Below are 16,989 nucleotides of genomic sequence, written 5' to 3' on the forward strand. Positions count from 1 at the left end.
GGTTAGAAAATCCTTCTATGTGGCCCACTTAATCACATAGAAATCCACATAGAAAGAGGTCATTGGGCCCCTCTATGCATCACTCATCAGACCCATCATAGAGTACAATGCCCCATTTGGGATGTACCTTACAAGACACCTGCAACAACTGGAAAGACCACAGAAGTACCTCACCAAGAGGATCACTGGCCTCAAACAGATGCCCTATACAGCTCGACTGAAGAAACTCCAGCTGTACTCGGTGGCATACCACCTACTTAGAGGTGATCTCTGCCTGACATACAAGGCCATGTCCAACCCAGAATTGATGGACATGCTCCACCTAAAGAAAACCATATCCCCTCAAGCCACATGCTCCAGGGACCTAAACCTCACCACAACAATAAATAGGATGTGTTGGAGGGATAGATTCCTGTCCCAGAGACTTCCCATGCTCTGGAACAAGATTCCAATCTACATTAGGCAGAGCTCCTCGCTAACCCTCTTCAAGAGAAACCTTGACGAGTGGATGGGAAACAGAAAGTTTACCCCGGGGATCACTTCAATGGCTCTGCTGGACAGAGGCACAGGGAGCTAATCTAAGGGGGTGGCGAAACCCAACACATTCCGGCTAGGCTTATAAATGCCTTCGGGCAGATAGCCTAGTACCTACCTATGAACCTATGAACCTAAAGGGTTGAATCCTGATAGATTTGAAGAGGTCCATATAGGTGGAGTGAGTATTTGAATCAAATTTGGGGGCCTGTAGCTAGCTATAATATGAATAGGGTTCCTATTAGATGACTGAAGCCGCATTCTATAGAATGCGTCTTGGTCAAACTTAAAACAATGAAAAGGCAAAATAGCAAAGCGGCTTTTAAGCAAATTCTTTACCAAGGAAAGAATTTGCTTGGCCGCTTCCATTACTTTGCCATTTTTGGCACTGTAGTGTGTTCTCGGAGTTGGTATATTTAAGTAGGGGGGGTGGGGGGCACAGCCCTCCACTTTATGTATTCTTTCAAATTTTCTTTGGAACAGCAATTTTTTTCCCTTGGAAATAAGGGAAAATAATAAATAATAATTTTGAGATTGCAAGCTTTCGCTTACATGAGGTTGATTATTCATCATTCTCTTTTTTAAGCGGTCAATGATATAATATAGACCCTTTGAATAGGGGTCTTGTCAGTGGTTAACTGCACCTTGAGTGTCTCCTGTGAGTCATACTGTTTAATCAGCCTGGAGGTGTGTGTGTATCTTTAATATATATTGAAACCCCACCTCCTTTGGCTTTGCTGCCCACATTTTGATATCCGAATGTATGATAGGATGAGTAACCAGGTAAGGCTGGGGTGCTCTCCGCAGCTTTGAACCAGGTTTCTGTGACTGCACAAATGTCAGCATCTTCCAGGGTTAAGAATGCTTGCAATGAATGCAGTTTAATGTTTAGACTCCTGGCATTTAGTAGCATGACCTTTAATTTGTGTTTTGTCAAAATTTTTATGTCGGTAGTATCGACCTCATGACTTTTCCTAAAAAAGGCACTATGAGGGAGGCAAGTGCCTTGGCCAGAAGCCTGAAGCCCAAGTGAGACAGATGCAGGCCATCTCTAGCAAAGCATTGTGGTCTGTCGATCATATCTTCCCAAGCTGTCAGGCACTGGATCCCCCTGGAATGACACCATAAACTAAGCCAATTGTTAACGTCAATCATTTTCTGTTTGTATTGAGGCATCATTCTGGGTGACGGTAGAATGCTGCTTAAGGTTAGGGACATACCTGCCTGGGACATATTCAGGAAGCTCAATCATGTCTCTCTTCATATAGTCCAGGGAGGTACATCTCAAGTTGTTCATGCCAACATGGACTATGACAGAGTCATAACAGTACCTGCTGTTGAGAGACTTGAGTGTGTGTGTGATATGGTGGAGTCTGGCACCTGACAAACAACTAGCATTAACTTTCTCCTTATCCAGCATGGTGAGAAGCACATCTGTGTGTTTCACAGTGGAGTCTCCTATGACTAATATGTTGGGTTTATGGTTAGGCCTTAGTGGTTGCGAAAAACTGATGTGTGGACTATGCATGGTATGTGGTGTATAGGGTTGTGGAGTTCTCATGTGTTTTTGCCTCTGGAATCTCCTTTGTTTGGGTTTGTTTTTGTTGAGAACCTCTGCATATGTGGATGTGTGTTGTGTAGTTGTGGGTGGTGTTTGAGGTGTAATGATTGTGTTGACAACATTCTCAGTGCCAAAAGTACTTGCTTGTGAGGGAGGGAGAGCATAGAGTCTAGCTTCTTTATGTAATTGCATCTCTCACAAATTGTATTCCTAGGTGGTAGTAGTAGATGGCTGTCCGTGTACATGAGGCAGTTGCTACATTGTCTCAGGATGCCCATATCAACCAGGCTGGCAGGCGAAACCGTAGAAAATTTTCCATCCATATTTGTCAGAATCTGAGGGAGAGAGGCCAGGGAGAGCTAAGGGGTAGGTCTAAAGCCGAAGTGCTTAAACCAAAACTAAGAGGCTTAGAATAACACAATTTAAACAGGCTAAGAACAAACAAAATGCAGCAGAGAAGATGCAATTGAACACTTTAGAGAACAAGAAGCAGAAAACCCAAGATGAACTAATAGAGTAGGAAGAGGAAATACAAATACTATAAAAGCAGCTGAATAAAGTTTTTTTTTTTTTGTAAAGTGGAAAGGGAGAACGGAAATAATTCAAGGTTAAGAAACAAAGGGGGTTGGTCTTCTCAAATGTTCTCTCTGTATTAGGTAGAATGAGTTAATGATACTGAACTAGGAGGAGCGTCCCAGATCAAATTTACAGTAAGGGCAGCCAACTGCAAAGTTGCCAAATAGAAGAACAGCAGTGAGACACCAAATTAAAGTTTGAACACATAAAGGAGACCCTAGAAAATGCTTTTAACTGCAAACAAATAAATTTTATGATACACTCCTTGGCAGCAAATCAGAACAAACAGATGCTTAACAAAAGGAGAAAAATTCCAGTTAATACCTTTCCCACAGTGAAACTAGCTAAAAAGCTTTACAAACAGTGCGACAGTAACAAAAGTGATTTAACAGACCCTGTAAGGCAGATTATTTCAGTAGAATAGTGCATACTAGTTTATAGCAATAAAATGCAGTAAAAATACAGTAAAAATAGTAGGCAGCAGACAATAAAAAGTGCTATAAATGGTTAGAATAAGCAATAAATAGTAAAAAAATAAGCAAAAAAAACAGGATATTTATTGTTATATATCACAGATCAGAGTTGTGGTCAGTGCTCCTCCTCCATTCAGCTCAGTGTGTGAATAAATAGAATTCCTCTCAATGGCATTGCCTAAATATCAGAAGGTACAACCTGAAACAACTTAAAAAAAGCTCAGGACCAATGAGTACTTACTCCAAGCCCTAGACCAGCCAACCTCTACCAGCCTGTGGCCAATCAACACAATCCTCTCACTAAGGTGAAGAAAGGCTTATGCTAATCCAAGATGGCCTGGAACATGTGCTCAGAACAAACAATGACTCCAAACAAACAAACAGGCCCAGAGACAACAAACCTGAACTTGGACTATGCTCCAGCGGGTCTAGGACTATTCACTGAAAGCACATTTCACTGAAAGTCAAATGACTGTGCACAAATCACTGAAAGCACAATTCACTGAAAACACAATTCACTGAACACACATTTCACTGAAAGTTATATATGGCCTTTTCCCCACTGTAATGCGACCCTGGAGTTAGAATACATATGTTAAGTTTAGAAAAGAGTAATTTATTGAAATTGCAAGTATCCATGTGTATAGTTCAAAATATTTAAAATAGGCGGTGCCCCCATACCCCCCTTACTATATATTCTAACTCCAGGGTCACACTACAGTACCTGAAGTTTAAAGGTCCTGCTGTAGAATCTCATGAAATACCTGACAAATGGAACCAGGTACATTGTATTTACCATCACATGTGAGTGCTGTTACTGAGCGGCACAATTTGTGAGACCGAGTTTGTGAAAGAAGGACTCTGTCCATGGGAAAATAAGCCCATGCAATAGAGTGCCCAGGAAAAACCTATATAAGTCAGCATCTGAGGGAATTCTTATCAGGACATTGCAGTGTTTAGTGCAATTCCCAGGGACTGGATGAGACTGCAAAGAAATTCATGATCAGATTTCAACCTGCTCCATGATGAAGTAGCTAGGCTCCAGATAGAGATGAGAATGAATGACAGAGTCTAGAACTGGTAATGAATGACTTCTACTGGGATGCATAGAAACCTCTCAGATTCCTTCATAATCCTGATGTAGTAGTGGGATTATGGAAGTTTAAAGAGTATGTTTAGAGTCCTTCTGACAAAACAGGGAAGGATGGCCTAGACTCCTTCTGATAAAAAAGGAAGAATGGACTGTATATTTAGCATTTGATAGGCTTTATTGGGAATAAATTAATTTTGGCTGCTCAAGTATAATATGGGCTTGAGGTCTTTTGACTTTTTAGGTATTAACCTAATCTTTTTTTACTTTGGTGGGATCTCATGAATAGGTATTTTTCCTCATGATGTTTAACACATCTTTTCTTGATGCACTGTTTTCATGAGACTGAAACCCTGGACAAGTCAGAAACTGGAGCCAGAAGAGTGAAAGAGGATCGTGTAGCCTTGGGATATTATCATTCATATCAAGTTGTCTACTACTGTCCTTTTCCACTTGTCCTGCATGATGGCCAGCCATACCTGCAAATGGAGGGACTGGCCAACCCATATTACCTCCACACTGGGACAGTCTGGCAAGGTCTCAGGGTTCTACTGCTGTTCCCTGGAGGGAGGGCCATGGAACCACTGCTGCTACTACTAATTATTCTTACTTCTAGGCTGGTAAACATTCTGGAAGTTACCACTGTTCCACTGGTTCCTTCCAGATATCAAGTTATTGCATTGCTATTGACTATGCCTAAAAAAGAGATTAAAGTAGGCTACACTGTATCCTAGAAAATGTGTGCATCTCATGTGAAATCTGAAAATATATACTAACACAGAAAGGATGTTTTATTCCTTTTTCATACTTTACAGGCCTGATTTAACATTTAGTCTGGAAAGAGCAGACCTTTCAAAAGAGGATTTAGAAGAAGTGTCCCCAATAGACTTATCTGTCTGTCTCTGTGCTGAAGCTGACTGAAGCAGATAAAGAGATGCAATACTAAGAAAAGCGTACAAAGTCTGCATACACAGACTAACAACATGAAAGTTATGAGTTTTTCACAAGTACAGGCTAACACAGAAGGTTTTTGGCTAACGAAGTTCGCAGATGACTGCAAACTAGGAGCCATAATCTAAACTCCTAATGATGTGGACATCCTACAAAAGGGCCCCACTGAGACAGATGCCTGGTGTCAAAGCCATAGCCTCAAGCTCAATGCCAAAAACTGTATTGTCATCCCCTTTGGTAAAAACTCTGTACCCATGAACTACAGCATAGGTGGTAGTATACTTAACACCGAAAGTGTGATAAGAGACCTTGGGACACAAGTGGACAGTAGTCTCTCCTTTGATAATCACATCGCCACAGTAGTCAGGAAATCCTTCTACATGGCACACCTCATCACAAAAGGTTTCTCATCCAGAAAAAAGAGGTCATTGTTCCCCTCTACTCATCACTCATTAGACCCATTATAGAGTACAATGCCCCTTTTGGTATGTACCTCACAAGACATCTACAACAACTGGAAAGGCTGCAGAAATACCTCACAAAGAGGATTACTGGCCTCAAACAGATGTCCTACGCAGACCGTCTCAAAAAACTCCAACTTTACTCCGTCGCATATCACCTACTCAGAGGTGATCTCTGCCTAACATACAAAGCTATGTCAAACCCAGAGCTGTTGGACATGCTCCACTTAAAGAAATCCCAATCCCTCCGAGCTACACGCTCTAGGGACCTAAATCTTGTCACAACAATAAACAGAACATGCCGGAGGGATAGATTCCTGTCCCAGAGACTTCCCATACTCTGGAATAAACTACCTATCTATATCAAACAAAGCTCCTCATTAGCACTCTTCAAGAAAAATCTTGATGATTGGATGGGAAATAGGAAATTCACCCCAGGGATCACCTCTGTGGCTCTGTTTGACAGTGGCACAGGAAAATAATTTTCTTGGGTGGCAAAAGCCAGAGTACATTTTTGGCTGGGCTTGTATAGGCCCCAGGCCAATAGCCTAGTACCTACCTATGAACCTATGAAGTCCCTGCGTTCTTCTTATAAAAGAATGTTGGCTTATGCTAAAGGCAGATGTACAGCATGAGAAAAGGAGTCCAAATATAAAAACCACAAATGCCAGGAACTCCACTTCTTGAAATAAAAGACGTAAAATGTATTCAGCGACTGCAAAAGTCGTTTAGCAGCATCAATGAAGCAGATCCACTATTAAGCAAACCAACAAACTGAAATAACAGTTGGTATATTAACAATGACATATAACTGTAGCAGCAAAGAAATCAATGTATCCTCACACTATAACCTCGTAGCGCCTCGGCCATCCAGCCTTTACAGAGTAATGAATTAAACTAAAGCTAACATTTATATACAAAACTAGTTATTCAATTACTTAAATAATTATTCCAATTAATAAAAGCTGCATTTCACATTCTAGACTTAAATAACAAAAGTTAAAAAAAACAGCAATACATGAGCATTATATAAAGCTCTTCCAATTACATTCCCTGTTTAAACCAATGGGTTGTAAAGTGTTGTATTTTAAAATAAAAATAGATTTTTTCTTTCTCAAAGGATATTTTATCCTGTTTTCACTTGCAAAATTAGAGTTCATTTGTTCCAACACTGTAACTTTAAATTTTAAACGAACCCCTCCATGTTCAACATAACTATGTTCTCCCAAAGGACTAACCATTTTACTATTTTTATATCTCTTATGTGTTCCTTGACTTGTTCACCTAAACTTCTTTTCGTTTCTCCCACATAAAATTTATTACATTCACATCTAATACCATAGATAACACCTATGCTTTTACATGTGTAACTACCTTTCATCTGAAATTTTTACCATTTATTTCTTCAAAGGTTTTAGTTATAAATTGACATATTGAGCATTTACCACATGGTTTAGTACCTATATCTAAACTTAGATTTTTTATTCCTTCATTTGGCCTCTTATAGATACTATGTACCAAGAAATTTTTAAAATTCCTTCCTATTTTATAGGAACATTTAAGTTGTAAATTCATCAGGGAAGGAATATCTCTATTTATTATATCCCAGAAGCCAACTAACATCTTCTGCAATTCATTTGAAAAAATTGTATATTTCGATACAAAGACTAAAATTTGTTCCAAATCCCATTCTTTTTCATTCTTAGTCCTTGTTTTATTTCTATATCTAGCATTATACCTCATTGCTTTCTGCCCAAACACTTTATTATAGCTCTCTAGAACCAATTGTTCTGAGTAGCCCCTCTTAATGAACATATCATTAACTTGGATAGCTTTTTCTTTAGCCTCTTCTATGTCTGTAAATAACCTCTTAATTCTTAAAATTTCACCATATGGAAGTGATTGTACTGTATGTACAGGATGGCAACTATTAGCATAAAATATATGACTGGGCTTGTCAAATTTTCTATATATTCTGGTTAAAATATTGCCTTCACTTCTCCCTTCCAGTGTCAGATCTAAGTAATTCACTCTATTTCCTTCTTGCAAGCCATCATATTTAATCAAAAATCTACTGTTGTTCAAATAGTCAGTAAAATTTGTTACTTCATTTCTTCCACCCTTACAAATAAATATCAAATCATCTATATATCTAAAGTAATTTATAACAAACTGATTATAAAATGAACTTCTATAAATGTGGCTATATTCAGCCAACCCCATAAAAAAGTTGGCATACATAGGGGCGAATGCCGCCCCCATTGCTGTACCTTGTAACTGTTGATACAGTTTGCCATCAAATTCGAAAATATTATTGACCAAGCAGAAATGAATTAATTCTTTTATATATTCAGTTTGGGGAGTGTCTCCCATGAAATAACTAAGAGCCTCCATACCAAAATGATGTTGTATACTGGTATATAAACTTGTGACATCTATCACCAGAAAATACATGTCTGATGACTAAGTTATTTGTGATAATTTCTTAAGCAGATCCATTGAATCCTTTATATATGCCAGTAATTTCACCACATATTTAGCCAAACATCCATGTAAAAAACGGCTTATTTGGTGTGTAAAATAACCTGAGGCTGACACAATAGGTCGTCCTGGTAGTTGAACTCGGCTTTTATGTATCTTAGGAACACAATAGAATCTAGCAATTACACTATCTTTGCTACTAAACTTATCATATACATCTGTTTTAGTAAAGTAGTTTAAACTGAGCCCTTTTTGCATCAAACATTCATATTCATGCATAGCCTGCATATATCTTGTTTCCTGCACTTGGCAATATACTTCAGTGTTATTAAGATGTTCCATGCACATTTTGTAGTAGTCATGATTCTTCATGACTACTAACTTGCCCCCTTTATCAGAGGGCTTAAACACTGAGTTATGTTGCTCACTCAGTTGTTTTAAACTATTCCATTCTTGCTTGGTCATATTATACATAATGGCTTTCTGGTTGAATTCATTTAACTCTTTTTCTCAAGTCACATTTACTGCTGTATTGAAGCGCACAATATTATCATTCTTAGTAGGTGGCATGAAATGACTATTAACCCTGATATTAGAAGTATCTAATCTACTATAAACATTTGTGTCCAAATCAGAGTTACATGAATAAAAACTTTCATTGGATTCTGAATCACTATCCTCATTTAATACTACACTTTCAATATTTCTAGTTTCAAAAAATATTCCTTAATATGTATTTTTCTAACAAATTAAAAAATTTCACTTTTTAGTTCATATAGTCTAGGAATGACCGCAGGGATACATTTTAAACCCCTATTCAACACGGCAATTTCATTATTGTTAAACACATATCCTGAAAGATTAACAACATAGGGGTCTGTATTATCAGACCATACCTGACTAGTATGTTCATTTTCCTCGCTTACTGTAGAGTCCATGGTTCTGTTCCCTGTTTCCCTCATGTCCAAACCATGTTCTCTTCTTGGTTCCCATATTGTGGACTGGCCCACAAAAAGTTCTTTGAAATGATCCCCCTTGTTGAGCCACTGGCAAACCAGGAAACTGTTCTTCTTCTTCTCGCTCTTCCGCTGAAGACGCAGCACTTTCCGCCGATGTACAGAGGCTAGAATGCCATTCCAGCCCTACCTGTTCTTTTTGAAATTGAACCTTGTGACGTTTGGGTTTATGACTGGAAGAGAGCAAAAAGGCTTTCTTATTACTATAGTCCCTCAAGTCTCTCTGGAGCTTAATGTTCTTGCGATTAAGCAGCTCTTTTTCATAGGAGACTAATCTTTTATTAATGTCATTTAAAAAGTTTTCAAGTGAAGCATTTGAAGTATGTTTTACCATCTCAGCACATAACTTTTTAGTCTCTGCTTTCAACATATTTCATTTTAGCATATCTCTTTCTATAAGGATTGCCAGCCACTCACTACTACACCTGTGAGCTGCTGCTATCCAACGCTCAACCAGCCTTTACAGAGTAATGAATTAAACTAAAGCTATCATTTATATAGAAAACTAATTATTCAATTACTTAAATAATTATTCCAATTAATAAAAGCTGCATTTCACATTCTAGACTTAAATAACAAAAGTTAAAAAAACAGCAATACATGAGCATTATATAAAGCTCTTCCAATTACATTCCCTGTTTAAACCAATGGGTTATAAAGTGTTGTATTTTAAAATAAAAATAGATTCTTTTCTTTCTCAAAAGATATTTTATCCTGTTTTCACTTGCATAATTAGAGTTAATTTGTTCCAACACTGTAACTTTAAATTTTAAAAGAACCCCTCCATGTTCAACATAACTATGTTCTCCCAAAGGACTAACCATTTTACTATTTTTATATCTCTTATGTGTTCTTTGACTCATTTAGCTAAACTTCTTTTCGTTTCTCCCACATAAAATTTATTACATTCACATCTATAGCCGATAGCCTAGTACCTACCTATGAACCTATGAAGTCCCTGCGTTCTTCTTATAAAAGAATGTTGGCTTATGCTAAAGGCAGATGTACAGCATGAGAAAAGGAGTCTAAACTTTGTAGACTGGCCAGACGTACAGGTATGCCTGTGGATAAGTCCCATTTTTGAGGAATACTGCAACAGTTATCTTATGAAGAACAGCTGAAGCTGCAATTTGCAAATGTGTACATTTTTACAGCAGGTTGGAACCATCAACAAATATGGAAGGAAGCTGTTGTGTGGAACCAATCAATGGGTAGCAGTAGAAAGTCTCTTAAATGGACTTCCTTTATCAATAACTCAAGAACATATAGAATTTTTTTATCAAATTGCTCTTTAGAATTTTCTTGAAATGAAGTTAAAGCTATTTTGTAGAAAGCTTTTTCACCTTTTAACACTTCAGTTAATTTTCAAAGTAATAATGAATGAAGTATAATAATTGTTTTGTTATAGCATCTGTGTTTTATTTGTAGGTCTGCTTTCTCACTTCATTATTTTTTCTTGTTCCCCTTCTTGACAGCTTTGATGTACGCTAGCATCTTTGGGAATGTCTCGGCTATCATACAGCGACTTTACTCTGGGACAGCCCGATATCACACACAAATGCTTCGAGTAAGAGAATTTATCCGCTTCCATCAGATTCCCAATCCACTGCGGCAGCGACTGGAAGAATATTTCCAACATGCCTGGTCTTATACCAATGGAATAGATATGAATGCGGTACGTGAGAGAAAGTACTAGCGTGGCAGTCTAGTTATCAAGTAAATATTTATTAGAAAGTTGTGCTGTTGGGAATTAAATAGAAAATGTGAGACATTATTATATATGTACTTCATTCATTTCAGATTTTCTAGAGAACAGGAGTAAAAATATCTGATAAGGAGGTTGATATTCTGCAAGACTGCATATCATACCTCGAGATGCCAAGTTTTAGTGGCAGGACAGATTATGTCACTGATCCAAATAATATTTGTTCCACTTTTAGCATTTCTTACAGCTGTACTGACTCATTTGCTAACATCTTTCGTCAGTCATATTACTTTTCTGCATTTTATTTTCCCCTCCAGGAGGCACAGCTTTAGATATTGGTTTGCCTGCATTTCTTCCTTAATGGAACTCACACAATTTAATGCTATCTGCCATGGTAGAAAAGCTCTATTCTGTCATTTGTTTATATTTTCTTAGTGGATTTTTTCCATAAGAACCCAGTACAAATAGCTCTCCTTTGATAGATTTTGGCAACATATATGGAAAAAGTTTTCTAAACTGCTTGTTCTAGTGAAGTTCAGCATGGCAGTAATCTAAGTAGAGCAAACCAGACTTTATTTTGCAGTAAAACAGTGCCCAACCCATGTTGAATGAGTCTCAAACATTCCCAGGCAAACATAGCAATTTAATCTCACCAGTTCAAGTTCATTTAGGTGTTTCTTAGTAAAGCACCATATATCAGCGTAAATGAAAATAATAAACTGTTATAAGGCACAAAAGCTTAGGTGCTTTAACATAATAGCAATCACAAGTACAATCAACAGATAAAACAGTGTTATCCGCAAGACAAAACAAAATAAGTGTGTAATTAGTCCATGTTCTCATCCTTTTAGTTGCTAGGCAAAACTTGTGGTCATCAGTGATGATAGGCATGTAGATGGTCTGGTAAACCTATCTGTCCTGTGAGTCACTTTTTGCTTCACCACTCAGTCTGGTACAATGTTTTCAGTGCCATCAGTACTTCAGTCTTTTAATAAACAGTCGACTGCCTTTACACTCAAATATAAAAAAGCTTGCAAGATAGTTATATTCCTGCACTTTGTGCAACTGTTTCCCTCTTACAGATGCCCTTTTCTAGGGCAGAGCCATGACTTCTGATTTGGACGGGCTGATTTCATCTTAGCCACTTCACTCTCTGTAATAAAGTACTCCATGGTTTCTTGAGACAGAGAGGCTAAAATGGTCTGCAAACAACAGACATGGAGCTCTCAGTTTCCCATACCTGACAGTCTTAGTCCTTCATCTTTGCTCTGATATCCTGCCCCTAAAAATCATGAACAGGGCAGGATACAAGATACCCGTTTCAGCATTTTGCACCCATCCAGACATGGTAAATGTAATGCCAAGGATGCTGATATCATGCTTGTTCCACAGATCCATGGAGTAAATGTCATGCAGCAGTGGCCTTGGGACCCCATACAGTTATAATACCTCCTGCAAAAACCTCCTGTCTGTATGGCCATATGCTTTCCCTAGGACCACAAAACACAGCCACACCCCCACAAACCCCGAAGTATATACATGCAATGATAAAGAACTGATCCACTCTTTTAACACTAGGATGAAATTTACTTTGCTCATCAGTAATCAGAGGCAGAACTGTTCAGATGGTTCCTTTGCAGAATCCTGGCATAGGCCTTCCCTCCAGGAGTGGGAATTTTGGTCCTGCTGCAACTGAAACAGTCCTGTCCCCCTTTAGAAAATAAGGACCAACAACCGAGTCTGATAAATTCCTCACTCTATATTTGTATATTGTGAAACTTTTTTATTGGTTATGTAAATGTTCTTCTTCGTTTTTTTATTTTCTGGAATTTTTTTTCTGCTAGGCTTCATCTGAAAATGAGATGAGTGACTACCTAGATGGAAACCCTTGTCATAAAAACATAAAAAAGTAAATAAATAAACCCCATGCAACATGGAAACAGCACATTAACTGTAAAATTACAACCACTTTCTGTGACTCCAGCATTACCAGACAGATGCCATTTAGTTTTTCACCCTTGGCACCATAGTACACTTCAACTGATACAATAATCTTACCTACATAAATTTAATCAATACCATCTGTTGCTTCAGACACTGCTTCTTTAAACGAAGGCATGTTTACCAGGTTTAGCAGTTCATAATATTTCTTCCTCCTCGCTAAATTATTCTCAGCTGAGGTTGGTATTTCTCCACTCTTGATCAGAGCAACCTGGACAGTGTCCTATCCTCCCCCGAATTGTAAGACATTTTGCCAGAACCTCTTAGAGGCTATCATCCATATCTACTCACACCTGTGTCTTCACTTCAGTGACTTTCACAGTGGCTACTTTGCTAGCCAATCGGTATTATCAGCATAGCTGGAGATCCCCCTGCCACTGCAAAGAAGGCCTATTTCTTTAACTTGTCAGCCACCTTCACTTCTGGTGTCCAGCAGTGGATCTTTAGGTTACCACCATGACAGGTATCAACCATGTTTCTGCCGCAGCTGAATTGTTAACCTTAACGATTAAGGTTATAAACAGAGCCTACTCAAACTCCACTTCTGTGACCTCCCCTGATATGTAGGGGAATCCCTGATAGAAGTTGAGACTGAACTCACCCTACAGAGAAGCATCTTTTTGACATTCTCAGGACTCCTTTATTACAGATTTTTGTTTCCCAGTTCTGAAAAATTGCTGACCAGGCCAACTGCCTAGCTCACCACCAAGTGATCACCCATTGGCAGCTTAGCATGGCTCTTGACTTGACTATCCAGAACATACTGTGTCAAAGCTGATAACATGACTTCAGAGTCAGTTGCCAGGCTTTTGCCCAAGGTGCTGAGGTACCATTTACTCTATATGGCTATCCTTGAATCTGAACATAGTGTTGTTATAGACAGTTCATAACTAACCCAAATGTCCAGTAACAATGTACGCTTTGGGTTCATATCAGTCAAACTATTCATTCATGTCATGCCCCTTCATGCATCTCCATCATTCTTTATTTCAGTACTAAAAACTTGAAAGTTAATGTATGATACCCTCTCAAACACCACTCTTTTGATCTAACGCCCCATTAGCCTGATGAGTCTGATATGTAATACTATGGAATGCATCATCATGGACCTGATTAACAAAGATATAGGAAATCTCCAAACTCTAGACCCTACGCAATTTGGCTTTGTGAAAGGGAGATCATGCCTGCTCAACCTAGTTGACTTCTCTGAGTCAGTCTCCAGGGCTGTGGATGAAGGTAAGGCAGTGCATACAGCCTACCTCGATCTGGCCAAGGCCTTTGATACCATTCCTCACTTGGGAATTTTTGATAAACTCACCAAACTAGGCATCAACCCCTATATCACTAGGTGGGTGGCAAACTGGCTCACAGATAGAACACACAGTGTGAAAGTAGCGGACTCCAAGTCTGACTGTTGACCAGTCACAAGTGGAGTCCCACAGGGACTGGTCCTGGGTCCTGTCATGTTCAGCATCTACTTCCTAGAAGCCCAGGCCAACACAAAGGACTTTGGCTGACCAAGTTCACAGATGACTGCAAGCTGGGAACCATTATTAACTCCCCAAGTGATGCAGACATCCTACAGAAAGGCCTCATTGAGACCAATGACTGGTGTCAAAACCACGGCCTTAAGCTTAATGCCAAAAAATGCATCGTCATCCCCTTTGGGGAAAACTCAGTTCCCAATAATTACCACATCAGTGAGAGCCCACTGAACACTGAAGGTGTTATAAGAGATCTGGGGATGCAGGTTGACAGCAACCTCTCCTTTGACCACCACATTGCCACTGTGATCAGAAAGTCCTTCTATGTGACACATCTCATTAACAAAGGTTTTGCATCCAAGAAGAAAGAGGTCATCATCTCTCTTTACTCTTCCCTCATTAGACCAAATTATCGAGTATAATGCTCCATTTGGCATGTACCTCACTAGACACGTGCAACGGCTGGACAGGCCACAGAAGTACCTCATGAAGAGGATCATAGGCATTAAACACATATCCTGCATGGACAGACTCAAAAGACTCCAGCTATTCTCTGTCTCATATTGCCTACTTAGAGGTTCTCTCTGCTTAACTTACAAAGCCATGTCTGACCCAGCTCTGTTAGAAAGCTAAATCTAAAGAAATCCCAATTCCTCTGGACCACATGCTCCAGAGACCTCAAACTCATTATCACAATCAACAGAACATGCTGGAGGAACAAGTTCCTCACCCAGAGACTGCCCATGCTCTAGAATAGACTTCCCATACATGTCAAGCAGAGCACCTCGCTGTCCCTCTTCAAGAAAAATCTCGATGAGTGGATGGGTAATAGAAAGTTCACCCCGGGGATCAATCCAGTGGCTCTACTTGATAGATGCACTGGTAACTAAGTTGGGGAGCACAATGCCAGGGCACTTCTATGAGCTAGAATTGTAAAGGCTCCAGGGCCATTAGCCTAGTACACACACCTATGAACCTATGAAGAAGTCTGAAGACTCCAGTTAGCTGTTAAATGGATATGCACAAACAACAGACAGAGTTTTTATTTTTGTAACTTATAATCACATTGAGTAGATCATGTCATATTCCGGCACAAACTCCAACTATACAGCACCCATCTAGTGGCTTGTGCCTACTCTCATACCTGCCTGAGAATTTTCTTGAAAGACAACTTCAGAAATGAAAACAGGCCATCCCCTCCATATTCAAGAAGTCATGTCCAGAAGCAATATTCAATTTAAAGGTAAGATCAATTATATCTAGCACAAACAACAGCTCTTTTTCCAATCCTGATGATATATCCACATCCCATAAACAAGTTTCTATTGTCACAGCCTAGTATGTCAGAATCTCAGCTTTTCAATCTGTTCATGACCCACAGAGCAGCTCCACTCAACTTTTGCAGGCAGAGCTCAACAAGGCTGTATTTCACCCAGCAACCAGATGCTCATCAGACAACATCACTCCTAGGCCATGGAAGAAGACTAAAACCTGGTATAGGTTTCTTATGACTAATTGCATACTGTTCCAATTGACAAGCAGTTAATCAAAAATAAAACATAAACCATTGGAAAGTTATACATTCAAAAAAGCAACACTCCCCTGCACCATAAAACACATACAAATATTCTTTTTTCAGGGGAAACTCTTTCCTGCTCTCAGATATGGAGACAAGCCCAGACAAGCCCCAGGACCTTAGTCTTTCACAACCGGAGTCTCTTCCCCCTGCAAAAAAAAAAATGTTTTCTTATGTTTGCCAAAGGTAGTTTCAGTGACAATAAAAAGTTCAAAAACTTCCCACAGAAACTGCCTTCGGAGAACAAAAGAAAACATTGTTTTATACTGAGGGGCAAGCTCCTTTTTACCACCAATGCTGAGAGACACCCGTGCACCCCATGAACTTATATATACCAATTTTGAGGTTGCATTACAGTGGAGAAAAAGGCAAACTCCACTGTCAGCAAAGTTAGTTTTGCTGAACAGAGTTTGCACATTTTACGTTCGGCAAAACAAACTTCACAATTTGACACATTCCTATGTATATGTGTGTGTGTGTGTGTGTGTGTGTGTGTGTGTGTGTGTGTGTGTGTGTGTGTGTGTGTGTGTGTGTGTGTGTGTGTATATATATATATATATATATATATATATATATATATATATATATATATATATATATACATATACACATACTTCAAGCAGTGAAAAAGTTGTAAACAAAAACAAAACGCAACCTCTCCTTTTCCAACTCCTGCAAACCAGAAACAAAGCACACAGTGTGTAGCATAGCTAGTTCCAGTACACTGAACTGTTGACAGCAGGAATTGATCTTCCTGCTTTGATGTTTCAATATTCACTGAAGCAGAAGGTGATGAAGCATAGCACCCCCCCTCCCGCAACACACACACACACACACACACACACATATATCCATGTTACAGGTCAGATATTCTTTGAAGGAACCATTAGGAGACTCATAGATTTTCAATTGTCTGGCATTTCTTCTTAGATTGGTTAGGCAAAGGTGTGCCTACTGGGAGTACAGGACTCCAGGCAGCACAGTTCCAATCAGCCAAGGTGCACCCAGTCCCTTCCAGTATGAAATGATCACATTCCCAGAAGGGGGAAATCCTCCTGTCATCTGTAATTCTTGTCTGTT

General features: G+C 39.1%; 1 protein-coding gene across 1 annotated transcript in view; it reads left to right on the forward strand.

Moving 5' to 3' along the window:
• The window catches only part of KCNH2 (potassium voltage-gated channel subfamily H member 2), a 696,728-nt gene that overhangs the window by 400,024 nt on the left and 279,715 nt on the right, over positions 1-16,989 (forward strand). Inside the window, exon 4 of the mRNA XM_044067613.1 lies at positions 10,619-10,818. Within this exon, the coding sequence (XP_043923548.1) occupies positions 10,619-10,818 (200 nt within the window). The remainder of the gene's footprint in view (positions 1-10,618; positions 10,819-16,989) is intronic.

Source organism: Protopterus annectens, chromosome 3.part1 (assembly GCF_019279795.1).
Source record: "Protopterus annectens isolate FY-2018-M chromosome 3.part1, PAN1.0, whole genome shotgun sequence".
Classification (NCBI taxonomy): domain Eukaryota; kingdom Metazoa; phylum Chordata; order Ceratodontiformes; family Protopteridae; genus Protopterus; species Protopterus annectens.